The following is a 22,680-nucleotide window of genomic DNA, read 5'->3' as shown; positions in this document are numbered from 1 at the left end:
ACATATGTATTAACCTTCTAGTAATTACGTCCTAAACTTCGGTAAATACTACCATTTACCCTGCGAGTATGGCATTCCCCTCGAGTTCTAATAAAGTGAAACAGCCCACTTCAAGACTTGAAAGTAAAACACTGAATCAATTGCAGTCCAAGTTGACCCTTTTATACCTCAGGCGGTGTCGATCCACCCCCACCCCTGTTTCCGCACTCCAACTCCAATCCCCAGGAACAACTCGACTCACCACAACAATATGCTCTCGGGGATCCTCATATTCAATCAGAAGGGCGAAAACCTCATTTTTCGCGCCTTCCGCAGCGATTGTCGTCCGCGCCTGGCCGACATCTTCCGCATTCAAGTCATCTCCAATCCCCAGGTGCGCTCGCCGATCCTGACCTTGGGCTCGACGACCTTCAGCCATGTCAAGCACGAGAACATTTACTTGGTAGCTGTGACCAAGAGCAACGCCAATGCCGCGCTGGTTTTCGAGTTCCTCTACCGGCTGGTCATGCTGGGCAAGAGCTATTTCGGGAAGCTCGACGAGGAGGCCGTGAAGAATAACTTCGTCCTGATTTACGAACTACTCGATGGTAAGACCTGAGAAAGGACCAATGGCGTCGAAGCAGACCCTAACAATTGATCCAGAAATCCTTGACTTCGGATACCCCCAGAACACCGATCCAGATACCCTGAAAATGTACATCACAACCGAAGGCGTCAAATCCGCCATCGCCAACTCCCCAACCGACTCCTCCCGAATCACCCAACAAGCAACAGGCGCGATCTCCTGGCGCCGCTCCGACATAAAATACCGCAAAAACGAAGCCTTCGTCGACGTAATCGAAGACGTCAACCTCCTGATGTCCGCAACAGGCACCGTCCTCCGCGCCGACGTCAACGGCCAGATCGTCATGCGCGCCTATCTATCCGGCACGCCCGAATGCAAATTTGGTTTAAACGACCGCCTCCTCCTCGACACCGGCGAGTCCTCCAGCAACATGAACAACCCGGGCGGCGGCAACGGCCTCAGCACCTCAAAGACCACGCGCGCCGCAGCAGGGTCCGTCACGCTGGAAGACTGCCAGTTCCACCAGTGCGTGAAGCTGGGCCGGTTCGACGCAGACCGCATCATCTCCTTCGTGCCGCCGGACGGCGAGTTCGAGCTGATGCGCTACCGCGCCACCGAGAACGTCAACCTGCCCTTCAAGGTGCATCCGATTGTGCGCGAGATCGGTACCACAAAGGTCGAATATAGCGTTGCTATCAAGGCGAATTATAGCTCCAAGCTCTTCGCGACGAATGTCGTTATTCGCATCCCCACGCCGCTTAATACTGCCAAGACTACGGAGCGCACGAGCCAGGGTCGCGCGAAGTACGAGCCCGAGCAGAATAATATTGTCTGGAAGATTGCGCGCTTCTCCGGGCAGTCGGAGTATGTGCTTAATGCTGAGGCGACGCTTACGACTATGACGCATCAGAAGGCTTGGAGTCGGCCGCCGTTGAGTCTTTCGTTTAGTTTGCTTATGTTTACCTCTTCTGGTTTGCTGGTGCGCTATCTTAAGGTCTTTGAGAAGAATAACTATAGCTCTGTCAAATGGGTGCGCTACATGACTCGCGCAGGGAGCTACGAGATTCGGTATGTGTTCTATCTTTTGCGCTGGTTATGGTTTTGTTGCTGACTCAATTGCTTCATTTAGATTCTGATCGTGCTTGAAATTCTGAGGTAATTTTGGTTGGGAGAGAACCCCAACGAGCAGTGTTGATATCGATGGACTTGAGCCCGGTTTCATCTTGTCATTTTTACTTTGCGCAGCACAATTGGTGTCTGGCGTTGGATGGACACATACATGGATTTTTCACAAGTATCCAATTCTGCATTTCCCGTACCTTGATTATATGCTTGTAGGCAGGTTTGAGGTTGTATAATAGCATGTTTCACTCAGCTCTGGGTGTATCTAACCCTTGTGGTATCCATGGGGCCAGATAAAAGCCTGGCTCTACCAACTGAGCCAACCTTGGGAGAGAGCTGGATAGTCAAAACAATAAGATACGATGAGACGAATGTAACACTACAAAGTTACTATCTTGAAGTTGGAGTAATAGATAATGATAAATAAGTCAAGTCGATAGTGGTATGTAGATAGTAGTACAATTGGAACAAACGACAGATGTGGAAGAGTAAGTGACACAAAATGAACAGTATATCAGCAGGAAAGCAATCAGAAGCATATTCACATAGCCCGAGTAGAACGGAACCCACAACACCAAAACAAAAGCAATTTGTGCTGGTCAATAGACAACCCGAAAAGAAAAATGAACAGTCTCACAAATACAAGAAGGTATGATAATACAGGGGTGTTTGACAAAGAAATCAAGCCAAGTCAGGCCAATAGGAACAGGGTCAGTCACAGGGTACAGGTACAGAGATCATATAATACATTAATAAAAGACGGTAATAATTGCAGTACGCAATGTTCAACACCGACGCGGACGCAGGCCAACACGACCCTCACCAACGAGGGACTGCCACCTGGACCCGACATGGCTGCGACCCATTTGGCGCGCGCACTCATCCCATTCTTGTTGGGAGAGGCGGAATTTCTCGAGGACCAGCTCGAGAAGACGCTCGTCTTCTTCGGCGGTCCAGTCTTGTGGAGCCGAAGGGATATGTTCCTCTGTTACCTCGATGGAGGGCAGAGGCGCGTCTGGGTCGGGTGAGCCAGCTGGGATGTCATAGTCCACGCGGCGACGAGGCGGAGAGGGAGGAGATTGGGTGACAGGAGGAGAGTGTAGAGAGTAAAAGTCTGTAGAGGAAAGGCCGAGAGGCATATTGTAGGGAACGTGGCGACGGCGTTTGGGAGTCGCGAAGCGGTTGCGCCGACCCGTTTCCGCGTCGCTGTCATCGTCATCGAGGATGTCGCGGCGGCGCTTGTTTGCGCCGCGGGCGGGTGCAGATGGAGGGGGGAGGGGGTGTGAGAGCGGCGGTTCTGGGTGGTGGTGTTTGTCTGGGAGAGGCGGGTCGGACGGTCTTGTGTGATCGTGGCGAGCGACGAGGTGTGTTGAAGGGGATGGGGCTCTGGAGGCGTTGGGATTTCACTGATCGCGATGAAGGTGTGGGCGATCTGTTGAGTAGAGATTGTAGTGCGCGACAGGTGCCGAGGAGACCGTTGCCCGATGGGAACCCTGTGTCGGATGGGGAGGAGTTGAGAATAGGCGACTGGGGGTGAAGCGAGACGACCGGCGCACATCGCATGGGAGGGCGGATGGAAGTAGCATGATTGTAGATATAAATTTAATGGGCGACTTGAGTGGTTTGAAGTTGGTTTGAAGATGAATGATATCAAAGAAAGAGAGAGAGTCAACGAGTTGCGCGGGCGCGCGATTTGTGGGTAGGCTGCGATTGCGCCGGAGGCGGTTTCGATGCGCGACGAGGGAGTTGGGGATGCGAAAACGAATGAATTAACTTGTCGTTGAAATGCGCTTCGATTTCCACCTTTTCCGGGGAATGCGACAGCGTGGTGATATAAATGTTTTTGGGCAGCGAGTGTGTAGGGGAGAAGAAGTTGGAGGGGAAATGCGATAAAAGAAAATTGGGGCCGCAAACGGTCAAGCGAATGATCGTGCAACGTCAAGTTTATTTCCGGTCACAAAGAATGTGTTTCTATTAATGATTTCTTAGGTTCAAGGTTCTTTTTTGATGAGACAGTTCAAGGACTTGAAACAGATGGAAAAAAAGAAGGGATTGAGAGAGATATCTCAAGGGTCAACGAAAGTGAGTGTGATGATGGGAATACTAGATAGGAACAGGAATGCCGTTCTATTATACTTGAACTACAGAGTACTTGATGAACTTGCAACTATAGACCAGTGAAACAGTATACTAAGGAGTCTAGGATAAGAGGGACTACATGCAAGGCGCATACAAAGAGAGCCCTGGAGAGGGCAACAGGCACGAGGCACCCCTGAGACACTTTTTTTCAATTACATTTCCTATTCGGGCAACAGCCCTGGAGATCCCCTGCACTCGAGTTTCTTTGTATTTCAATGTTGTACTCCGTATCTGGAGTAGTAGATCTGGATTGTATTGTATTGCAATGGAATTAAAGCCTGTAACGTCAATGGCGTTGGTCTGCATAGGTATCAAAGCACAGCCCTGTTAGACGCGCTAGGTCATACCTAGCTACGATATTCTTTGATTTCCTGATCTCCATCTTCGCCACTGGGGGAAGTCGCGTTTTAATAATGATTTGAAAGAGGGTGAACGTTCCCTTCCTACTGTTCTCCTACCCTTCTTCTACCCTTCACCAGCCCAGGAGATGTGTTCCCTGCCATACCAGCCCTCTAGGGCTCTAGGACTAGTAGTACCTTTAAACACTGCTACATGTATGAACCTCCTCTTAGACCTTTAGATATCGTAGCGGAATGGTACTCCGTAGAATGGTGGCTTTCAAAATTTTCAACGCGTTGACGCGTTTCGCGTTTCGCGTCGCGCGACGTGCCGCGCCAAGACTCTTGGGCACATGTGCCCTAACAACGTACAACATACTGTATGGACGATATTCTATCAATGGAGTACAGCATGTACGTGAATAAAGAGTACTGCAGTACTGCTCGTGGGTCAATGCTTAGAATGCCATGTGCCCAATAGGATCAACCAGGGTCATCCCACCGGGGGATTTTCTATACTGTACTGTAAGAAACTCCCACCACCCTTGCTTCTCCTTACAGGGGTTACTCAGGCCAACTCGTGCAAAGATACGGCTTGCATTATCTTGCAGAGCTCTGCATCTTCCACACTGTGGGGTGCAGACTGGCTGCACACTGCGGGCCGACAAGTCCTCTACAGGTCTATAAGACATAGACTCATTGCTCTGCTCATTACAGAATACTACAATGTACATACAGTTTGATAGATGATATTCCATTCGTGTCAATTGAAAAGGGGTGCCTGCTCCTTGGAATCCAGCTTAACTAGAAGGGCTAGCAGGGCCACTAGACCCATGACTATTCAGACGGCCCTAGTCCTATCTACAATACCGAGTGGAGAGCCTTCGGAGTACTCTGAGCCTCCATTCCAAGACCCGTGCTCCCAGCCACAGATCGAAATCCAATCTCATGCAAGGGGTAGCCCCAGGATGAAACTGCTCCCACCGAGGATCATTGATTATCACAAGGTTAGGCTTCAGGAACTTAGGACACAGAGAGGCATGTCATCAATAGTACAACGCAATATACACCAAACCTAGAATGGATGAAAGTTTCCAATTTCCAGGGCGATTCTCGATTCTCTCCTACCTAGGTATCTATGGATGCTATCTAAGCTTCTCCTGCAGTGGCGGTAATGCAAGACATAAGCCCCTTCCCACGGGCCTTGATGTCGATCATATCTCCACATTCTTCTGATCTGTTCGTGCCCTAATGTGGCTGGGACTCTACTTGCCCCTCCAGGCCCCGCCTTAGAGCTTATAGGGCAAGATACAAGGTTTCACAGGTTCACCTTGATGGCCTCATCGTCTCAGACATAGCTCAATATAGATCCCTTGGTTGTTCTCTTGCCCCATCACTCTCTCCCTGTCTTAATTTCTGGCCAAACATGTGTGCTTCAACTGACGATCATTTCTCTAAGGTCCAGGTCTTTTACTCCATACACTCTTGCTTTTCTTTTCTTTTTCGAGAGTAACATTTCAGCTGATAGGGCGCTGTGATTGGGTCTAGGGGTTGTGTTATATTGCCTTGTCCCAGGATAGATACCGGAACCCTTGCGAAAGAGGACCTATAGAATCAGATCAGGCTTTATGTACCGTAGCTTTTCAACGTTTCAATAGCGATCCAAGAAGCGCTTGCCTTGCAATACTAGTCTACCACTCTTGCAAACCGAGTCCATCTACGCTGGGCCTCCCCGTCGCTCAACCACCCATTCATTGGCCTGAAAGTGAGACCATCTATCCAGTTTTGCTCCCGATCAACACTCCCTATTTCTGTAATGAGTTCCCCTCCTCCCCACTTTTCTTATCCCCCTGCCAGGCTACCCTCACAGTCACACGATAAAGACCCGCTATCCTTTTTCGGTGACTACTAACCCTACCCGAGACACAGGGATAAGAATAAAGAGGCTACCGAAGTAGAAGTGGGCTCACTACACTGGACCCTGGCTTCTTAGTGCCCAATAGTCAGTGGAAGCCCCTCTATCCTTGTCCGGTGGTCCTAGCAAGCGCTATTTTTGCCTTCACTCGCTCTCCTGTCCCTCTGTAGGCCGCGGCCCATATGCCCGAAGGACCAAAAACTATTGCCTGCGTAACTTGCTTCCTAGGGATGGCCATTCAGTGACTTCTCGTTCTGCTGAGTATTATCCCCAGTGACACTGGTGTTATTAGCTCCCGAACCTTTGATACTGTTTGAAAATAGGGAACTCCTGGGTTTATTGCTGCGCAAAACAATAGCGAGGAAGAGAAAGAGATGCTAAAGATGAATATGAATAATATTTTCTTCGCCCAATGGCAAACCCGGAGCCAATATCTACTTAGGAATGGAATATTCATGGCCGTAGTCACGCCGTCAAAACTTCAATGCTCAAAGGGTATACAAACAAAACCTCATTGACCCTGCATTCTCTTGAAGCGCTCCTCCGCCGCTCTCGCTCTGCGCTCTCTCTCCAATCGCATCTTCATCTCCGGCGTCATGCCTCTAGTCTCCTCATCTCTCCTTTCAGCCGCAGACTTCTCAACAGCGCCTACAGTACGACCGCCGGATTTAGTCGTTCTCGGCTGCGCCGCCTTCTCGGCCTCTTCGCGGTTCAGACGATCCAAGCTAGCCTTGCGCCGGGCGGCTTCTTCCTCCTCGGCTGTTTTGCGTTCTTTCTCGGCTCGGCTTTCGGCCTCAGCTTTAGAGACCGCTGACGGAACCTTGGCTGCTTCCCAGTCCCATTGTGACTCGCCGAGATCGTGGCGGGCAACACGGAAGGCGTCGCGAGTGGCTCGGTCGCCGGTGAGTTCGAATGGGGTTCTGCCTTCGTTGTTGATTGCCGTTGGGTCAGACCCGGCTTTTGTGAGGAGGGCCGTGACTACGGCTGGTGCATTGAGATTTGCGGCGAGATGGAGGGGTGTGGGACAGCGGAAGTTTTGTGGCGAGTCGGCGGGCGTAAAGGTGAAAGAAGAAGGTATGGAGTTGTTTGAGATATAGGACATGAGGGCGGGAACCTTTGAGCGGCGAATAAGTGCCTGCAGTTGGGATGTGTGCAATAAGGCAGCTTCCTCTTCTTTCGAGAGTTTCGGCTTCTGTGGTTGCGGTTTTGGGACAGGAGTAGATGGTTTTGATTCTTCCTCTCGCCTCTTAGCTTCAGCCGCAGCCAGTGCGGCTTCATCCACCTCGCTGACCTTCACGCGGGTCAACTCCTTGAAAGACCGCATGAGCTCCCCTTGAGTCGCACGGCGAGTATTAAAGGGGAACCCTCGTAGTCGGGGGTCGTTCTGTCTGAGGACCTGTCCGTCATATTGACCGAAAAGGGTCTTTCGATTTGTCTTTCCTGTAGCTCGGACGAACAACAGCTCGGCTGTATCAATCATCTCTTTCCAATCCGACAAAACCTCTCTGATATCCTTCTCAAGTGCAGCCTCATTGTACCGGCGCAGACTTGAACCTGCAGAATGGGCAGCACCGCGCGACGCATCACTGGCAGATTGCGAGCCACCCTGCTTTCGCCGCGTCGTGTATCGGTGGAACGTTTTGTGCGCAATGACTCGAGCCTGTCTGTCTTCAACTCCTCCTTGCTTTCGGTGGATCTCTGGCGCTAGCGAAACCAACATAGCCGCAAAGTGGCCACCGCCGATCATGCACATGAAAATATGCGGGCCCGAAGCAGCGGGTTCTTGCACGTTGCTTGCCTTGTTGGTGCGCGCTTTGATAGGCGCCAGCTGCTTCCGTCGTAGAGTGTCAACTAGGTGAGCGGGTTCGTCCTGCTCCTCATTTGAGAAAATGGCCCTGTAGACACCTAGGGACTTATTTGATGGCAATCCCGAGCTAGACAGCCAGAATATGGGATGCTTCGGCGTGATCGGTGTCTCAGTCATTTCCGGGTCCTCATTCGGGTGAGAGAGCTTAGCCTGCTTTTTCAGCAGGGCGGACAGCGCTGTGCCCGCGGCCCCCTCTGAATCCTCCTCCTCTGTCTCCGAGGACTCAGAACCGGATATAGACTCATCTAGCTCTCCGATAGCCTTTGCAAATTCGATTTCCTCCAGAGGCGCATTCCCGCGCAGCTGGGCTTTGATGTTATACCGGTGATGGTCCGAGCGGACATGACTGCGTTGTTCCTGTACACTGTTGTAAGAGACCCTGCAGAGGGAGCATAGGTTGGATGTTGCGATCGCGGAGTCCTGCGCCGCTAGTTCGAGGTCTTTGGAAGAGGGTTCGGGGACTTGTTCGGCGACAGGTTGGCTTGTGGTCTTGGCCGTTAAGCTGGCAAGAAGTTCTGGCGGCAGATCGTAAACTGGAAAGATCAGCGGATTGGATCAACGGCGATATGGGGTTTCGGAGGCGTACCATAGAGAGGCCTTTTCAAGAGCTCCTCCATTTGAGTCGTGTCGACCATGATGGGCTGGGCGAAGAATGTGTATTGAGATCGTGGTGCCCCTCCAATGACGCTGATAAGTGGGCTCTTACCGCCTAAGAGCAATGCGGGTACTACAATGTTGTAGGACTTTCTTCGCTTTGTCGCGTTTATGTCTATGTTGTAGATGCTGAATTTGCAATCCCTTTTTTTTGTGTCATATTCTGAACCTTTACTCAGCCCCTTTTGCGTCCTCGAGAATGTTCTTTTTCCTGTGAGTAATTCTAAACTTGCTGTGCCACAACGAGTCGGCCTCCCAATTAGGAAATTACACCCACTCCTGTATCCTTGGTATTGTATTTCACGTATTAGCGCATCATTCCTAACAAATACTCTTTTCACTACATACCTACATGTAGGTAGCCATCTTTCTATCTACTTTGTTTACGCCTTTTGCCTTTCAAGTACCTGTTGTTATCACGTGATTTGAGAGCGAGAGGCAACATTATGACGTACTTTTTACACTTGCCCTAACTTCAATGTTGTTTATTCTTCTTTTCCTTTGCTTCTCCTCTACTTATTCCGGTTGGTCGTATTAGCCAATGCCTCGTCGGTAAGTGCCCAAGGAGCTGTAATATGCGGGAGCCAGAAGTCTTGGTAAGTAATCAACTGGTCCTCTACCCACAAACGCCAACGACCAATCTGGAGGCCCGTGGATTTCGAGTCATACGCTGTAGTGAGCCTTGCGTAAGAAGGATCTATCTCCAAAATGGCTCTTCCTGCAATTCCTGGCTCCTGACTCGATGCCTGCCGACTCGTACGTGTATAACCCAGGATAATTCCATTCCCACCTGAACCGGGAACAATGCTTGCTATCTTTTGCACGAGATCTTGGACACGCGTTTGATATCTGAGTGTGGTGGAAATTCCAAAGTTTTGTCTATCCCAATCAGTAGTGAAGGGTGTGAGGACGAAGACTTTGGGTGCGTAAATTGTATTCAAGACACCGGGGTTCTGGTCAGTCCCAATCAGACCAGTTACACTTTGTGCATATTCTGTTCCGTCTCGGAGGGAATTGAACACATTTATCGTGAACGAGTTGTCATCAGTTGGATTGAAATCACGATCAACGAATACGGGGTTTTCCCAGATGTGGGCAATGTACACACCCTTTTCGGATACTATGATCACTGCCGTGCACCCGTATATGCCCTTTACCCCTACAGCTGAGGGACCGGATGATGGATATTCAAACCATTGCGCAGACACTGGTCCAAGCTGATCAATCCAAATTGGTGCCAAGCTCTCGACATAAGCGCTGTGAGGAGGAGAAGCGTCCCGGGAAGTATATGCAATCAACGAACTGACCATCCTTCTCTCATCTTGGCCACTAGAGAGACTTGCCTTGGAGGCAGGCTGTGTTGGACCTGTGACTTCACTCGTTGCAATTTCATACCTCTCAGCTGGTTGAATAGTGGTAATACCCTCTGAGATCAATGCAGAATGCTCAATTGTGGCCATCACTCCGATGTTAGTACTGCCCAGAGGGTCTATGCTCACGGAGCTTGACTTTTGGTAAGCATCGGAAGGACATAGTATTTGAGTATCACCTGTTGAGGTGAAGCTGAAAGCTGTAGTAGTTGATTCTGTGACGGAGTATCCAATAATGGTAGCAGTAGTTGTGGGTGAGCTGGTTGTTGTGGGAACAGTGGTATTGTCAATGAGATCCTCTAGGGTGTCGACGGCTAATGGCTTCGGCATCATCCGCATCGATATCGTCTTAAGCTCAAAGTTCTCGTCGAGACAGGAAAATGTGTCTGCGATGGCCCCAACAGAGCCCATTAAACTTCTCTTTTTCTTTGCACCACATTCCGAGGACGACAAGGGATCACTCAGATTGTGAGACTTCCAATCCCACTCTAAGCACTTTTCGCTTGACCAAGAGTTAATGATCTGAGTTGAATCGAAGATCGCAATGTGCGAAGACACGGTAAACACATTCAATGCTGCTTCGGAGCTTTGGATATTGCAACTGGTAAAGCTTTATTGGGAAAGGGTATGATGGTCCTGTTGGGAGGGGTTTTGTCAGAGGGTTACTAGACTCGGTGGTCATAGAAGATGCCAATTTTTCCCACCCACAGTAGCGGCGGCTATTATTCCTGGACTGTAGCAATGTGGTAAATGTTATATGGAGAAACATGTGTACTTGCTACTCAAGCAAGTATGTGGTGGGTGGAATTGTAGAGGAAGCAATGGTATTGATTTTCCTATTCGAACAATGTAGATTCCCATTCAATATCTCTGATTCTGAGAGAAGAATTGGTGGGTGAAGACTTTGTAAGGGTAAAGGGCAAGGTGTGATTCTGTGGCATTGATACCCAAAGAGGTAATTATATGATGGTGACTAGGCTATCACATTGAAAGAGCTGTGCGCAGTGCTGCTGGGGACAATGACAACAAAGCTTGTTTGCTTGGGCTTAGATACAATAAGATTGTGAGCTTTGTTCTAAACATCACCTCCTATCACTAAAATATGATAGACTTTCCGTATAGTCAGCTCAGTTTTTCTTTTGACGGTAAAGAGTAGGCCATTAGATTCAGGAATGGAAGGTCTCTATTTTTCCTGTCTTCCCGGTAAGATTTTGGTCCGAAGGTCGATTAAGGAATAAAATAAGACTCGAGTCATTCAGAGTGAAGAATGGTTAATGAACTGATGCTTCGATCTTCAAGGCGCGTACATACTCCAATTAACTCATAATATTGGCTTTTCCTATACTTGATCTGTGAGCACATTTTCGAATCTGTGTATATAGGATATCACATGACTGGCATCGCAAGGCCCATGCGTCTCTTTGGCATCAATCTCCCAACCCGTTGACTTTGGCAAAAGTTAATATATAGGAGACCAGAATTTATAGGAGACCAGAATTTATCATCGCTTTTGGCAACATGTCTTCACAACGGCAGCGTCAACAGCAGCTAATGCTTGATGCACGCCGACATCAAATACAAATGATGGCTGCTAAGCAACAACCAAACACCAGCAGCAGCAGCAGCAGCAACAACAACAACAACAGTGACACTCCGCGACAGCAAATGCAGCCTCAGTCAGGGATAATGGGATCCAAATATGATGATTTGCCCATACTGGAGCCCACTGATGTTATCTTTATCTGTGAAAATCCTGTGTCGGTTGGTCTAGTTCCCGTCTTCTTGGGGCCCTTTGAATCCGCCTGCCAGCACGGCCCGCCCTACATCATTCAGTCCATTGTCTCATCTAATAATCTGACACCTGCTTTTCTTCACCATGGTCTCACACGTGCCCTACGCTCTGGCAATATTGAGGTTGCTCATTATCTCCTCGATCGTGGCTCACCCATTGTTCGCGAAACTCCAAGCAATATCTTCTGTGTACCCTTGGAACGACAAATTGCTCTCTTTGAGCTTCTTACCCAGTATGAATGGACCCCCAACACCCCAGGTTACTATGGTAGTACTCTTCTCCCTCGGACTATCAAGAGCCCCCCCTCTTCTTCGTTGGTTTCTCGACCATGGGGCCAATCCCAACCTTGGCGTGCAGAAAACCACCCATGACAGGTGTGGTGGACCAGATACTTCCTCATGTGCTGCACTCGAGGCAGCTGCAATTCATGGAGGTGTTGAGGCTGTGTGTATGCTTTTAGATGCAGGTGCTAAGATTCAAAACGGTGTACCACTACACTATGCTGCAGGGGCTTGTCCTCCCGGTACGAATCCACATGCTGGGCGTGTGGTCCCGAGCCGGGAATTTGATACCAGCAGGATTCCAGTAATGGAACTACTGGTTGCTCGTGGGGCTGATGTTAATCAGAAAGAAGAGTCCCGACACATGGTCGCACAGTACGCGATTGTGTATGCAGTCATGGCAGGAGCAGTTGAGCGAGTTAAGTGGTTGTTAGAGCATGGGGCAGATCCATATAAAAGAGGAAGCTGGGGTAGCGCAGCCGAATATGCACGTACCTCGGGGAATGAAGAGATATCAAAGGTCATTGAGGAATATACTAAGGGCAACGATTGATGTCTAAAAGTTTTATATAGCCCATACCGAGAAATATATATTGCTATCTCGATTCGGAAATTGTTACTTGTGGCAAATAAAGGATACCAATTTTTTTAACATTATTACTACTAGTATATATAAAATAAACGATGGACACATCAATGTTGACCAGCATTACAAACAGTTCTCGAAGCCATCAACCTTTCCCAAAGTTCCAAAGTTGGAATCCAACGCCGATAAGAAATAGCCGCATCGGTCTTAGTGCGCTTATCCCCAAGGATTACGTCGTTTCGAATCACGTGAAAATGTCTTGGAAAATTCGTATTCGAACATGAGGTGAGTCAGGAAGATATACCTAGGCTGTTAATACATGTTACGCAAGTCTCATGCAAGAACTCCAGACAACCCTACCTCCATGTGTACAAGTACAATGTAATTAATTAATTAGCCTGACTTCGAATACGAATGAGTATGGTAAGCAGCCCCCGACTTCGGGAATTTCCCCGTAAAGTGGAGCTGCCCGTTCTTGCTTTTGTCAGCAGCCTAGCTTGAACCAACACCCCATTCTTTCTTCGAGGTACTTCTCCAACGTTGTATCTTTTCTTGCCTGTGCACAGAAAGGCATACTGGGACGAAGTCACTAAGAAAAATGCTGGATGGCCAATCCCAGGTGGTCCTAGAGGCGTCCCGCCCGGGGCACCTCTTACATTCCCTTGGATCGGCGCTTGATTCCCGGCGACAGCCTTTCTGCACAGATAGCGAGGGCTGGGGCCCTCTCAGCTCATCGAGATTCGATCTGACGCCATGCTTCCTTGACGTGATTGTGGCTGTAGTAGCTGTCTGGGGTACACTGAGCGGACTGGGTGCCTTGTGGTTGTTACTGAGGAAGCGGATTCCGCAGCCCGTATCGAAGAATTGGCACTTCTACACCAAGTTGGTTAGTACATGCCGGACACCCCCGCACACCTTCGCACATCCTTGGACGTCATTGATAATGTACTGACTACTGGTATTTTGGTCATAGACTGTTCTCGCCGCTCTCATCGTCGTTACCGCCCTTCAAGCGGCGATCCAAGTCGAATCAGACCCTAAAAGCTTCTGGGCCGATTTTCGCTTCTGGTCTTCCATCCTGACAATCATTTCGCTGGGGGTGATAACTTCAGTGCAATATTTGGAACATTGGCGGAGTAGACAGCCCAATGGTGTTGTCCTATTTTACTGGCTTTTCTTCATCATCGCCTACGCGGTCAAACTCCGGTCCCTGGTCGCGCGCAAGGAATATATCGGCCGACTTCCTTACTTTGTCTGTTTCAATATCAGCTTGGGACTAGCACTCTTTGAATTTGTGCTAGAATATTTCGTGCCCAAGAAGCAAAGCGCCTACGATGCGCTCGGAGACGAGGACGAGTGTCCCTACAATTATGCCGATGTTTTCTCGGTTCTCACCTTCAGTTGGATGACTCCGATGATGAAATATGGATACAAAAACTATTTGACCCAGGACGACCTCTGGAACCTCCGCAGACGCGATACCACCCGGGTCACGGGCAATGCCCTGCAGGAGGCGTGGGATGAACAGCTCGAAAAGACGAAGCCATCTCTGTGGACAGCGCTCTTCAAGGCTTTCGGTGCACCCTATGTGCGTGGTGCGATAATCAAATTCGGAAGCGATATCCTTGCATTTGTGCAACCGCAACTTCTACGACTTCTCATTGCCTTCATTCACTCGTATGGAAGCCCAGACCCGCAGCCTGTCATCAGGGGTGTTGCCATCGCCTTGTCAATGTTTGTTGTTTCTGTCTGCCAGACAAGCTTCCTCCATCAATATTTCCAGCGTGCCTTTGACACTGGCATGAGAGTCAAATCAGCCTTGACTGCTATGATTTATGCCAAGTCGCTGAAACTATCAAACGAAGGGCGCTCGGCAAAGACGACAGGTGATATTGTCAATCACATGGCAGTTGACCAGCAGCGCGTTGCAGATCTGACCCAGTTCGGCACTCAGCTAATCTCTGCGCCTTTCCAAATCACCCTGTGTATGCTCTCCCTTTACCAACTTCTTGGACCGAGCATGTTTGCTGGTATTGGAGTCATGATTTTCATGATTCCTTTGAACGGTGTCATTGCTCGAATGATGAAGAAGTTGCAGATCATCCAAATGAAGAACAAGGATTCGAGGACCCGATTGATGACTGAGATTCTGAACAATATCAAGAGCATCAAGCTCTACGCCTGGAACACGGCTTTCATGAACAAACTCAGCCATATCAGAAATGATCTCGAGCTGAACACGCTCCGCAAAATTGGCGCCACTCAATCCATTGCCAACTTCACCTGGCAGTCTACCCCTTTCCTCGTGTCCTGCTCCACATTCACTGTCTTTGTGTTGACGAATGATAAACCTTTGACTACTGAGATTGTGTTCCCTGCTTTGACGCTGTTCAATTTGCTCACATTCCCGCTTTCTATCTTGCCTATGGTGATTACAGCCGTTATTGAATCTTCCGTGGCGGTGAAGCGATTGATAGAATATCTAACCGCAGAGGAGCTGCAGACTGATGCTGTTGTCCTCCAAGATCCCGTGGCGCAGATCGGTGACGAGTCTGTCCGTGTCCGCGATGCCTCGTTCACTTGGAATCGTCATAGCGGGGAGACTGTGCTGGAAAACATCGATCTCAGTGCACGCAAAGGAGAGCTCAGCTGTATTGTTGGACGAGTTGGCGCTGGAAAATCTTCTCTCTTACAGTCGTTGCTGGGTGACCTGTGGAAGAACCAGGGAGAGGTGATTGTACGTGGTCGAATCGCGTATGTCGCCCAAGCGCCGTGGGTTATGAACGCCAGTGTCCGAGAGAACATTGTCTTTGGACACCGATGGGACCCATCATTCTATGATCTCACCGTTGAAGCATGTGCTTTACTCGACGACTTCAAGAACTTGCCCGATGGTGATCAGACCGAAGTCGGAGAACGTGGCATTTCCCTTTCAGGAGGACAAAAGGCACGGTTGACACTCGCCAGAGCTGTGTATGCTCGTGCCGATATTTATCTCTTGGACGACATTCTCTCTGCGGTCGATCAGCATGTTGGACGTCACATCATCAATAGAGTGCTCGGCAAAACTGGTCTCCTCAGTGGCAAGACCAGAATTCTTGCAACAAACGCAATCACTGTACTAAAGGAGGCTGACTTTATCGGCCTGCTGCGGGACAAGACCATCATCGAGAAAGGAACTTATGAACAACTGATGGCCATGAAGGGGGAGATTTCCAATCTCGTTCGCTCTACGACGGTTGACTCAGACGATGAAGGTACTGGGAGTGGCTCAGATGACCTTGCTAGCCCCGACAGCTCAGTCACAACCACCATCGTTCAGAACGGTGGTACATCGGACAGCGACGAGGCGGAACAACTTGGTGACCTTGTTCCCATCAAGGGAGGTGGTGGTGAGGCCCGTAGACGGACCAGTACCGTCACCTTGCGCCGTGCAAGCACTGTGAGCTGGCAAGGTCCCCGGCGCAAGCTGGGAGATGAGGAGAACGTCCTCAAGAGCAAGCAGACCCAAGAAGTCGCAGAGCAAGGCAAGGTGAAATGGGGTGTTTACGGTCAATACGCAAAGGATAGCAATATCGTGGCAGTTATTGTTTACTTGTTTGCCTTGGTGGCTTCTCAGACCGCTCAAGTGGTGGGCAACTTCTGGTTGAAGCACTGGACTGACTGGAACGAAGCCCATGGAAGCAATGCTAAGGTTGGAAAGTTCATTGGTGTCTACTTGGCGCTTGGCCTGGGATCATCTCTCTTGGTCATTGTGCAGAACTTGATCCTGTGGATTTTCTGCTCTATCGAAGCATCCCGAAAGCTTCACGAGCGGATGGCATTTGCTATCTTCCGCTCCCCCATGAGCTTCTTTGAAACCACACCATCTGGCCGCATCCTCAACCGTTTCTCTAGCGACATTTATCGAGTCGATGAGGTACTTGCTCGCACTTTCAATATGTTGTTCGCAAACTCTGCCCGTGCGGTGTTCACCATGATTGTCATTGCGTCAGCCACCCCGTACTTCTTGCTATTTGTCGTTCCTTTGGGTTATATCTACCTTAGCTACCAGAAGTACTACCTGAGTACCTCGCGGGAGTTGAAACGTCTGGACAGTGTCACTCGAAGCCCAATCTACGCTCACTTCCAGGAATCTCTGGGCGGCATCTCGACCATCCGTGCCTACCGACAGGAGAATCGATTCGCCCTTGAGAATGAATGGCGCATGGATGCTAACCTCCGGGCTTACTTCCCATCCATCAGTGCCAATCGCTGGCTTGCCGTTCGACTCGAGTTCATTGGTTCAATCATCATTCTTGCATCCGCGGGGCTTGCAATTATGGCCGTTGCGACTGGCGCTGATCTTTCACCGGGCACTGTTGGTTTGGCCATGTCATATGCTCTGCAGATTACGCAGTCTCTGAACTGGATTGTCCGCCAGACTGTCGAGGTTGAGACCAACATCGTGTCGGTTGAGCGGGTTCTCGAGTACGCTAATCTCCCGAGTGAGGCACCCGACGTGATCTTCAAACGTCGCCCTGCCATCGGCTGGCCGGCTCAAGGTGCCGTGGAGTTCAATAACTACAGCACCCGCTATCGCCCTGGGCTCGACCTTGTGCTCAAGGATGTTAGTCTCAATATCAAGCCTAAGGAGAAGATCGGTGTTGTTGGCCGAACAGGCGCCGGAAAGAGTTCGCTCACGCTGGCCCTCTTCCGGATTATCGAGGGTGTTGAAGGAAACATCAGGTAAGAACATACCACTATTACCTTTCGTTTTTCTTCTCTAAGCTAACAAACATTAAGTATTGATGGGCTCGATGTTTCTACAATCGGGTTGACTGATCTTCGTGGACGTCTTGCTATCATCCCTCAAGATCCCGCCATGTTCGAAGGCACTTTGCGCGACAACTTGGATCCTCGTCGTGTCCACGATGACACCGAGCTTTGGAGCGTTATAGGTTGGTTTAACTTAAATCCGTTTACCGCGGTGTCCAGCGACTAATCGGTTTGTAATAAATAGATCATGCGAGGTTGAAGGACCATGTCTCGAGGATGGACGGGCAACTGGATGCTCAGATCCAAGAAGGAGGTAAGTGACTATCTGCGTCCACATACTGCCTAAGGCATCCTGTCCCCTGACACATCATTGCAGGCTCCAATTTGAGTCAAGGCCAGCGCCAGCTAGTCTCTCTCGCCCGCGCTCTTTTGACTCCTAGTAATATCCTTGTTCTGGACGAGGCAACGGTAAGATAGTTCTGTCTTTGCTTTTGGATGATAGTTTCAGCTAACCATGGCGACAGGCTGCAGTTGACGTGGAGACGGATGCGCTGCTGCAGCGCACTCTGCGCAGCAGCATCTTCTCCGATCGGACTATTATCACGATTGCGCACCGCATCAACACGATCATCGACTCAGATCGGATCGTCGTTCTGGACAAGGGGCGAGTGGCTGAATTCGACACGCCTGCAGAGCTGATCAAGAGCGGCGGCAAATTCTACGAGCTCGCCAAGGAGGCCGGCCTTCTCGACAGCGACGGTGGCATTGTCTCCTCGCAATAGCGTAAAAATTCAATCGCTTGCAGTGGCCTCGAATCCCCGGATTTCCTGTTGATGACAAAAAGAATCACTCAGCCAGCCCACCTGAGTTGAACCCCATCCATGCACCTCTGAGTGGCTCGGGGAGGCCGGGTTTTCTTTTCTTTTTAGTACCTCGGGCCGATCCTAAGAGGTCCCGGATGCTCTTTGCTGCTTGCATGGGTCATGTTGACAGCAGATCCTTCCTGACCGTTCAAATGTGACTTTGTGGTGCTGAATGTGGCGCAGGTGTCTGTGCATATATGCATGTACATGTACTGAAGAAAAGTTTTTCATTGCACAGTTCAGGGGGACCCCAGGACCCCCCCTGACAGGGATGGACATAAACGGTGGGTGAGTGGCTAAATGGTTGAATTTCTGCCCTGATGTCTTTTTCTTTTTTTAATATGCTGTCCTCGAGCCTCGTTTCATGTTGGAGATGGTTTGCCTCCATGTATGAGGACATCCGATTGGATTTGACCCTGCGAACTAAAAAGATAAAAGTGATTCCCTTTCGTACATTACCTTCCTTTTTTTTTGACATTTTGATCAAATGGCCGTGCACAATGTTTATATGTGAATAACCTGAAGACGACTACCGACATCATTGTCTAGACCCAAGTGAACAGCTGAACAACGTAATTATGCATCAAACTAAACGAACAGACAGCATTCCCAGACTTAAATCAGCGTTTACGATGATTATCTGCAGTAGTGTCTTGTACTAAACGTGGCGGTGACATCTTGATATCCCATAGAGTAATTCATTGTAGCGGTGAAAGGTTGGCCACCTGTCCATCTCAGTCTACTCGGAGGCCTTCGGGTAAATATAACAAATTGTAAGCTCTACTTATCTGTATGTTGAAGCTATTCCGCGAGGACATGAAGCTAAGATTGTCATCTTCACTCGACATAATAAAACCATGCACCTAGGCCCTCCTCCACATGATTCCCCCCCTTCTCTCTGGTTCGACGATCACATCCTGAGAATATATCTCCGGCGAGAAAAAAAATAGATCTGCCAACTTCAAATAGGTACGTATACGACACTCCTGCATACCTCCTTGCTGCCTGCAAAACAGACTCCCCACGCGGTTGGAATTATAGTACATGCATGTATGGAGTAAATTGTTCAAATAAGGAACAACTGTTTCATTTGCTGAAGTACCTGGTATACAATATAGCTGTCTGAAATATCTCAACCTGAAATATATATTTCCCGAGGCAAAAGGCGTTGAGAGGGGCAAAAGGAGGGGCAATGACAGAAGTGGATTTCGACTTTGATTTGCACGTCAGATGTTTAATCTGGAGCCCTTTAAGTGATAGACTCGAAACACAAGGGATAGCATCTACAACATACGTATTTTTCTCGCGTGTGAATCTAATCGCATGGCATTACCTCCCACCTTTCCCGGTTCATCAAATCTGATTGGCTGTGGACCTGCGTTCAGGATATGTTTCAGCCATCCAGATCCCAGGCAAGGGATGACCTCAAAACACACTGGCTGCACGACTGATCTGGGATGTGGACACCGGAATCTTGTTCGATGGGCCATGTCTTGATGAACCAACCAGAGAGACAGCAATCTTGATCTTGAGATCGCGAACTCCCCCAGGTTGTGCACGTCGACAAAAGAGGCAATGTTCACAGAAGTAGATCGATCTCGCACGGACAGCGATCAGGGTTTCCCGGATAGTAACTCTACTCGGGGAAGAATTGTGCCTTTCCAAGCGAATTTGTTTCAATTTGTCTTGTTATTTTCGCAGGATTTGTGTGCTCATGCACTGTCAAACTACGAATTTATCCCTTTATCCACTTTCTCTTTTAGTCCAAAGCCCGAAGCCTCCACTCGAAATGGTAACTGTCTTCACACCGAACAAGACCGGACGTCATCCCCGCTTCCCTGGTCGATCGTACATAGTATGTACGTTGATGTACGGAGTATGGAGTCCACTACGCATCAGTGGCTGGCGATTTTGGGAGCTGGTTGTGCGACCAGCCTACGGAATTTGATCCCGTCTCTGTATAGAGTGCTCCATAATGACGGTCTGTCTTTTCCACTATCCACTATGCACGCTACCGGCGCATCATCCCAGCTCCAGTCCTACACATACGATGGTAGGTCTCTGCAATTTTGGAGTCTTTTCCAGGAACGTCATGAACCCACAAGGCGTTGGTTTGTGTAGTACCTGTTCCATCTTCCCCTCTCTTTACGCGAACAGATTTTATTTTGATTATTTTATACTTCCTAAAAAGCCCAGCGGCATGAACTATCTGCATATAGTCAGTCGTATAAAAATACATATATTCCAAGAAACATCTGGATTTGTCGAGTCTCAATCAGGGAACTGGAACGCCTGCAACCCTTCGATCGACTCAGCCCTGAGGGGGAAGGGCGAATCCAGCCACGGTGGGAACATACCCACAAACACCACCGCACACCGCGACAATCCCATGCACAATGCACAATGCACCTATCTTTGCCCTGAGAGTACCGATGTGGCGGGACTGAAGGATCGCTTCGTTCCCATAGCCAAACACTAAAACCCTCGCACAACAGGAAGTGTACAATATAGAATTAGAGCCATGATCATCGAGATGAGGGGAATGCTAGACCTAGTTTCGAAACTTTGATACTTAGAACTCAAAATCTCTTCAGGATGTCCCACTTGATTAGCTCTACGGATGGAACGGAAGGGTAATTCCTTGCATTGAACGATTCGGAAATGAGCGAATCCCGGTGGAATAGAAGTGGCACCTTCATGCCTGTAATCAAGTTTCCTGTTGGAGAGTTACATAATCCGTCTACGACAGACGCAGAAAGCCCACAGTCAGCACAGTAGTTGGTAATAATGGCATGCACCTTAATTATGGGGCGAATGGAGATGCTGGGATGTATTTGTCACTGTCCGCCCCGCAGCGCATAATTTTTCCCCAGCCACTGACTCGCGTGGAAACCGGGCGCTCCCGGGGAGTTGAAGAGAGCCACAAAACGCCCTATGGTCGGGGATCAGTGGAATTGAACGGTCTTGTTCGTTGGTCAGTCGGGCTCCAGTTTTCTTTTCCACATTGGATCCCCGAAAGATAAATAAAGGCGATGATCATTCGAAGTCTATACGGTGACATCCGTTCCTGCCTCACCACTCGATCGGGACCAAGCACAGATATCCAGGGGCGATCTTGCGGGTGCTGCTTCGGGAAATTTGTCCGTCTTTGCAGGTGACGGGGATACGAATGGTCCACTGGGTCAACGGTTACGATGATTGTATTGGTCCGCGGATCGGGGATGAGCGGACGCTAGAGACTAGACTGGCGGGTTAGCGGATTGCTGGGAATGCGATATATCTTGTCGGATGGGAAAAGTGGGAGTGGAACAGGAAAAGGAGGAAGTCTGTGCTGTAAACGTGATTGCGAGTAATGGGTTCCGTTCTGGTGGATTCGTCAGGAAGCTTTGGGGATTAAGAGTGGCCCGGGGAAGAGTTTACAGTTCCTTAGCAGAGTTTGCACTATTAACGTAAAGGAACTAGGTAGTGCCAGTGCACGGAAGAATAGGGCAATGATTGGCTATGAGTGAAAGTTGAACACAAAGTACGATGCAAGGACCTCTATGGAAAGATTCCGATGGATTGGACAGATAAGCCACTTCTCCATTCGCACCATCCAGGTATCTGGGATTCTGTGATCTCCCAAGGTCGTCTCGAGGTGCCCCCCCACTTCCCGCTGCTGGATATGGTAACACTTTCGTGAACCAAGGAACTGGATAAGTTTATAGAGTTTCAATCCAAAGCCACGGTTCAAACTATCAAAGCATCGTGATCATTCATACGGAGTAGATATTTTTCTCTTGGGGTTTTCTCCCCTTACATGTATCGATACTCTATGCAGGTGATTTCCACGTTCCCCCTCTGAGGCGACCTAAGTAATTTTCCGCTGCAAGGGTGCCTCCTGACTATCCCAGGGCTACGGAGTACGGAGTAAGCGAAAAGCGAGTTCGGGCAAAGGATGGTCCGAAAAGTGGACCGAGGACAATGCATTGAAGAAATTCAACCAATCCGATCAGACTGACTAGGTACAAAGTACGAATTGTGCGTAGGAGCTTTGGACATTGCGCCCTCACAAACCGAGATTGCTCCTACCATATATAGACTAGATAGACTAGGTCGAGACGACAGTCTCAAGGGTTAACGTAGAGTCTCGCAGTCGCAGGTATACCAAAGTACATGGTTGCAATTGTATTCTATTTGCAACACACTGGGCGACCAACAATAGATTAAGTGCAGTAGCGCTGCCCCGACCTGTAGGGACACTATGGGCGGCCCCTCGGGCCGTGCCACAATGGGGAAATAATTTCCTACTGTTTCATATTGCTTTTTGCTTCGTTCTCATTATGTATGTCGTATTCATTTATTGCAAGCAGCAGGAACAGAAAGTTTGCATACCCATTTGGAATGCATTAAGCATTATCGAAAGCCACCACAGGACGCATATTTGAAAT

At 49.2% G+C, this 22,680-nt stretch overlaps 6 protein-coding genes across 6 annotated transcripts; 3 read left to right on the top strand and 3 right to left on the bottom strand.

Moving 5' to 3' along the window:
* Positions 1 to 250: 250 nt before the first annotated feature.
* Positions 251 to 1,701, top strand: N7519_007201 (AP-2 complex subunit mu; the record flags this gene model as incomplete). Its single annotated transcript, XM_057293977.1, has 3 exons — positions 251 to 587; positions 643 to 1,633; positions 1,695 to 1,701. 3 exons carry the CDS (start codon positions 251 to 253, stop codon positions 1,699 to 1,701), a joined length of 1,335 nt encoding a protein of 444 aa, XP_057148788.1.
* Positions 1,702 to 2,472: 771 nt separating this feature from the next.
* Positions 2,473 to 3,250, bottom strand: N7519_007200 (uncharacterized protein; the record flags this gene model as incomplete). The annotated part of the gene is made up of 2 exons (XM_057293976.1): positions 2,473 to 2,984; positions 3,049 to 3,250. 2 exons carry the CDS (start codon positions 3,248 to 3,250, stop codon positions 2,473 to 2,475), a joined length of 714 nt encoding a protein of 237 aa, XP_057148787.1.
* A 3,340-nt stretch (positions 3,251 to 6,590) lies between these two features.
* On the bottom strand, positions 6,591 to 8,581 carry N7519_007199 (putative C2H2 finger and ankyrin domain protein; the record flags this gene model as incomplete). The annotated part of the gene is made up of 2 exons (XM_057293975.1): positions 6,591 to 8,479; positions 8,533 to 8,581. 2 exons carry the CDS (start codon positions 8,579 to 8,581, stop codon positions 6,591 to 6,593), a joined length of 1,938 nt encoding a protein of 645 aa, XP_057148786.1.
* A 531-nt stretch (positions 8,582 to 9,112) lies between these two features.
* N7519_007198 (uncharacterized protein) lies at positions 9,113 to 10,381 on the bottom strand (the record flags this gene model as incomplete). The annotated part of the gene is made up of 1 exon (XM_057293974.1): positions 9,113 to 10,381. One exon carries the CDS (start codon positions 10,379 to 10,381, stop codon positions 9,113 to 9,115), a length of 1,269 nt encoding a protein of 422 aa, XP_057148785.1.
* A 1,107-nt stretch (positions 10,382 to 11,488) lies between these two features.
* N7519_007197 (ankyrin repeat domain-containing protein) lies at positions 11,489 to 12,596 on the top strand (the record flags this gene model as incomplete). The annotated part of the gene is made up of 2 exons (XM_057293973.1): positions 11,489 to 12,075; positions 12,137 to 12,596. The coding sequence occupies 2 exons, from the start codon at positions 11,489 to 11,491 to the stop codon at positions 12,594 to 12,596; spliced, it is 1,047 nt and encodes a 348-aa protein (XP_057148784.1).
* Positions 12,597 to 13,227: 631 nt separating this feature from the next.
* On the top strand, positions 13,228 to 18,169 carry N7519_007196 (ATP-binding cassette glutathione S-conjugate transporter YCF1; the record flags this gene model as incomplete). The annotated part of the gene is made up of 6 exons (XM_057293972.1): positions 13,228 to 13,515; positions 13,603 to 17,357; positions 17,415 to 17,569; positions 17,632 to 17,700; positions 17,764 to 17,855; positions 17,912 to 18,169. 6 exons carry the CDS (start codon positions 13,228 to 13,230, stop codon positions 18,167 to 18,169), a joined length of 4,617 nt encoding a protein of 1,538 aa, XP_057148783.1.
* Positions 18,170 to 22,680: the final 4,511 nt, after the last annotated feature.

The sequence above is a fragment of the Penicillium mononematosum genome (genome assembly GCF_028829835.1).
Source record: "Penicillium mononematosum strain IBT 11891 chromosome Unknown utg000003l:1.0-8172316.0:1.0-8177699.0, whole genome shotgun sequence".
Classification (NCBI taxonomy): Eukaryota; Fungi; Ascomycota; class Eurotiomycetes; order Eurotiales; family Aspergillaceae; genus Penicillium; species Penicillium mononematosum.
This window is presented reverse-complemented; position numbering and strand designations above follow the sequence as displayed.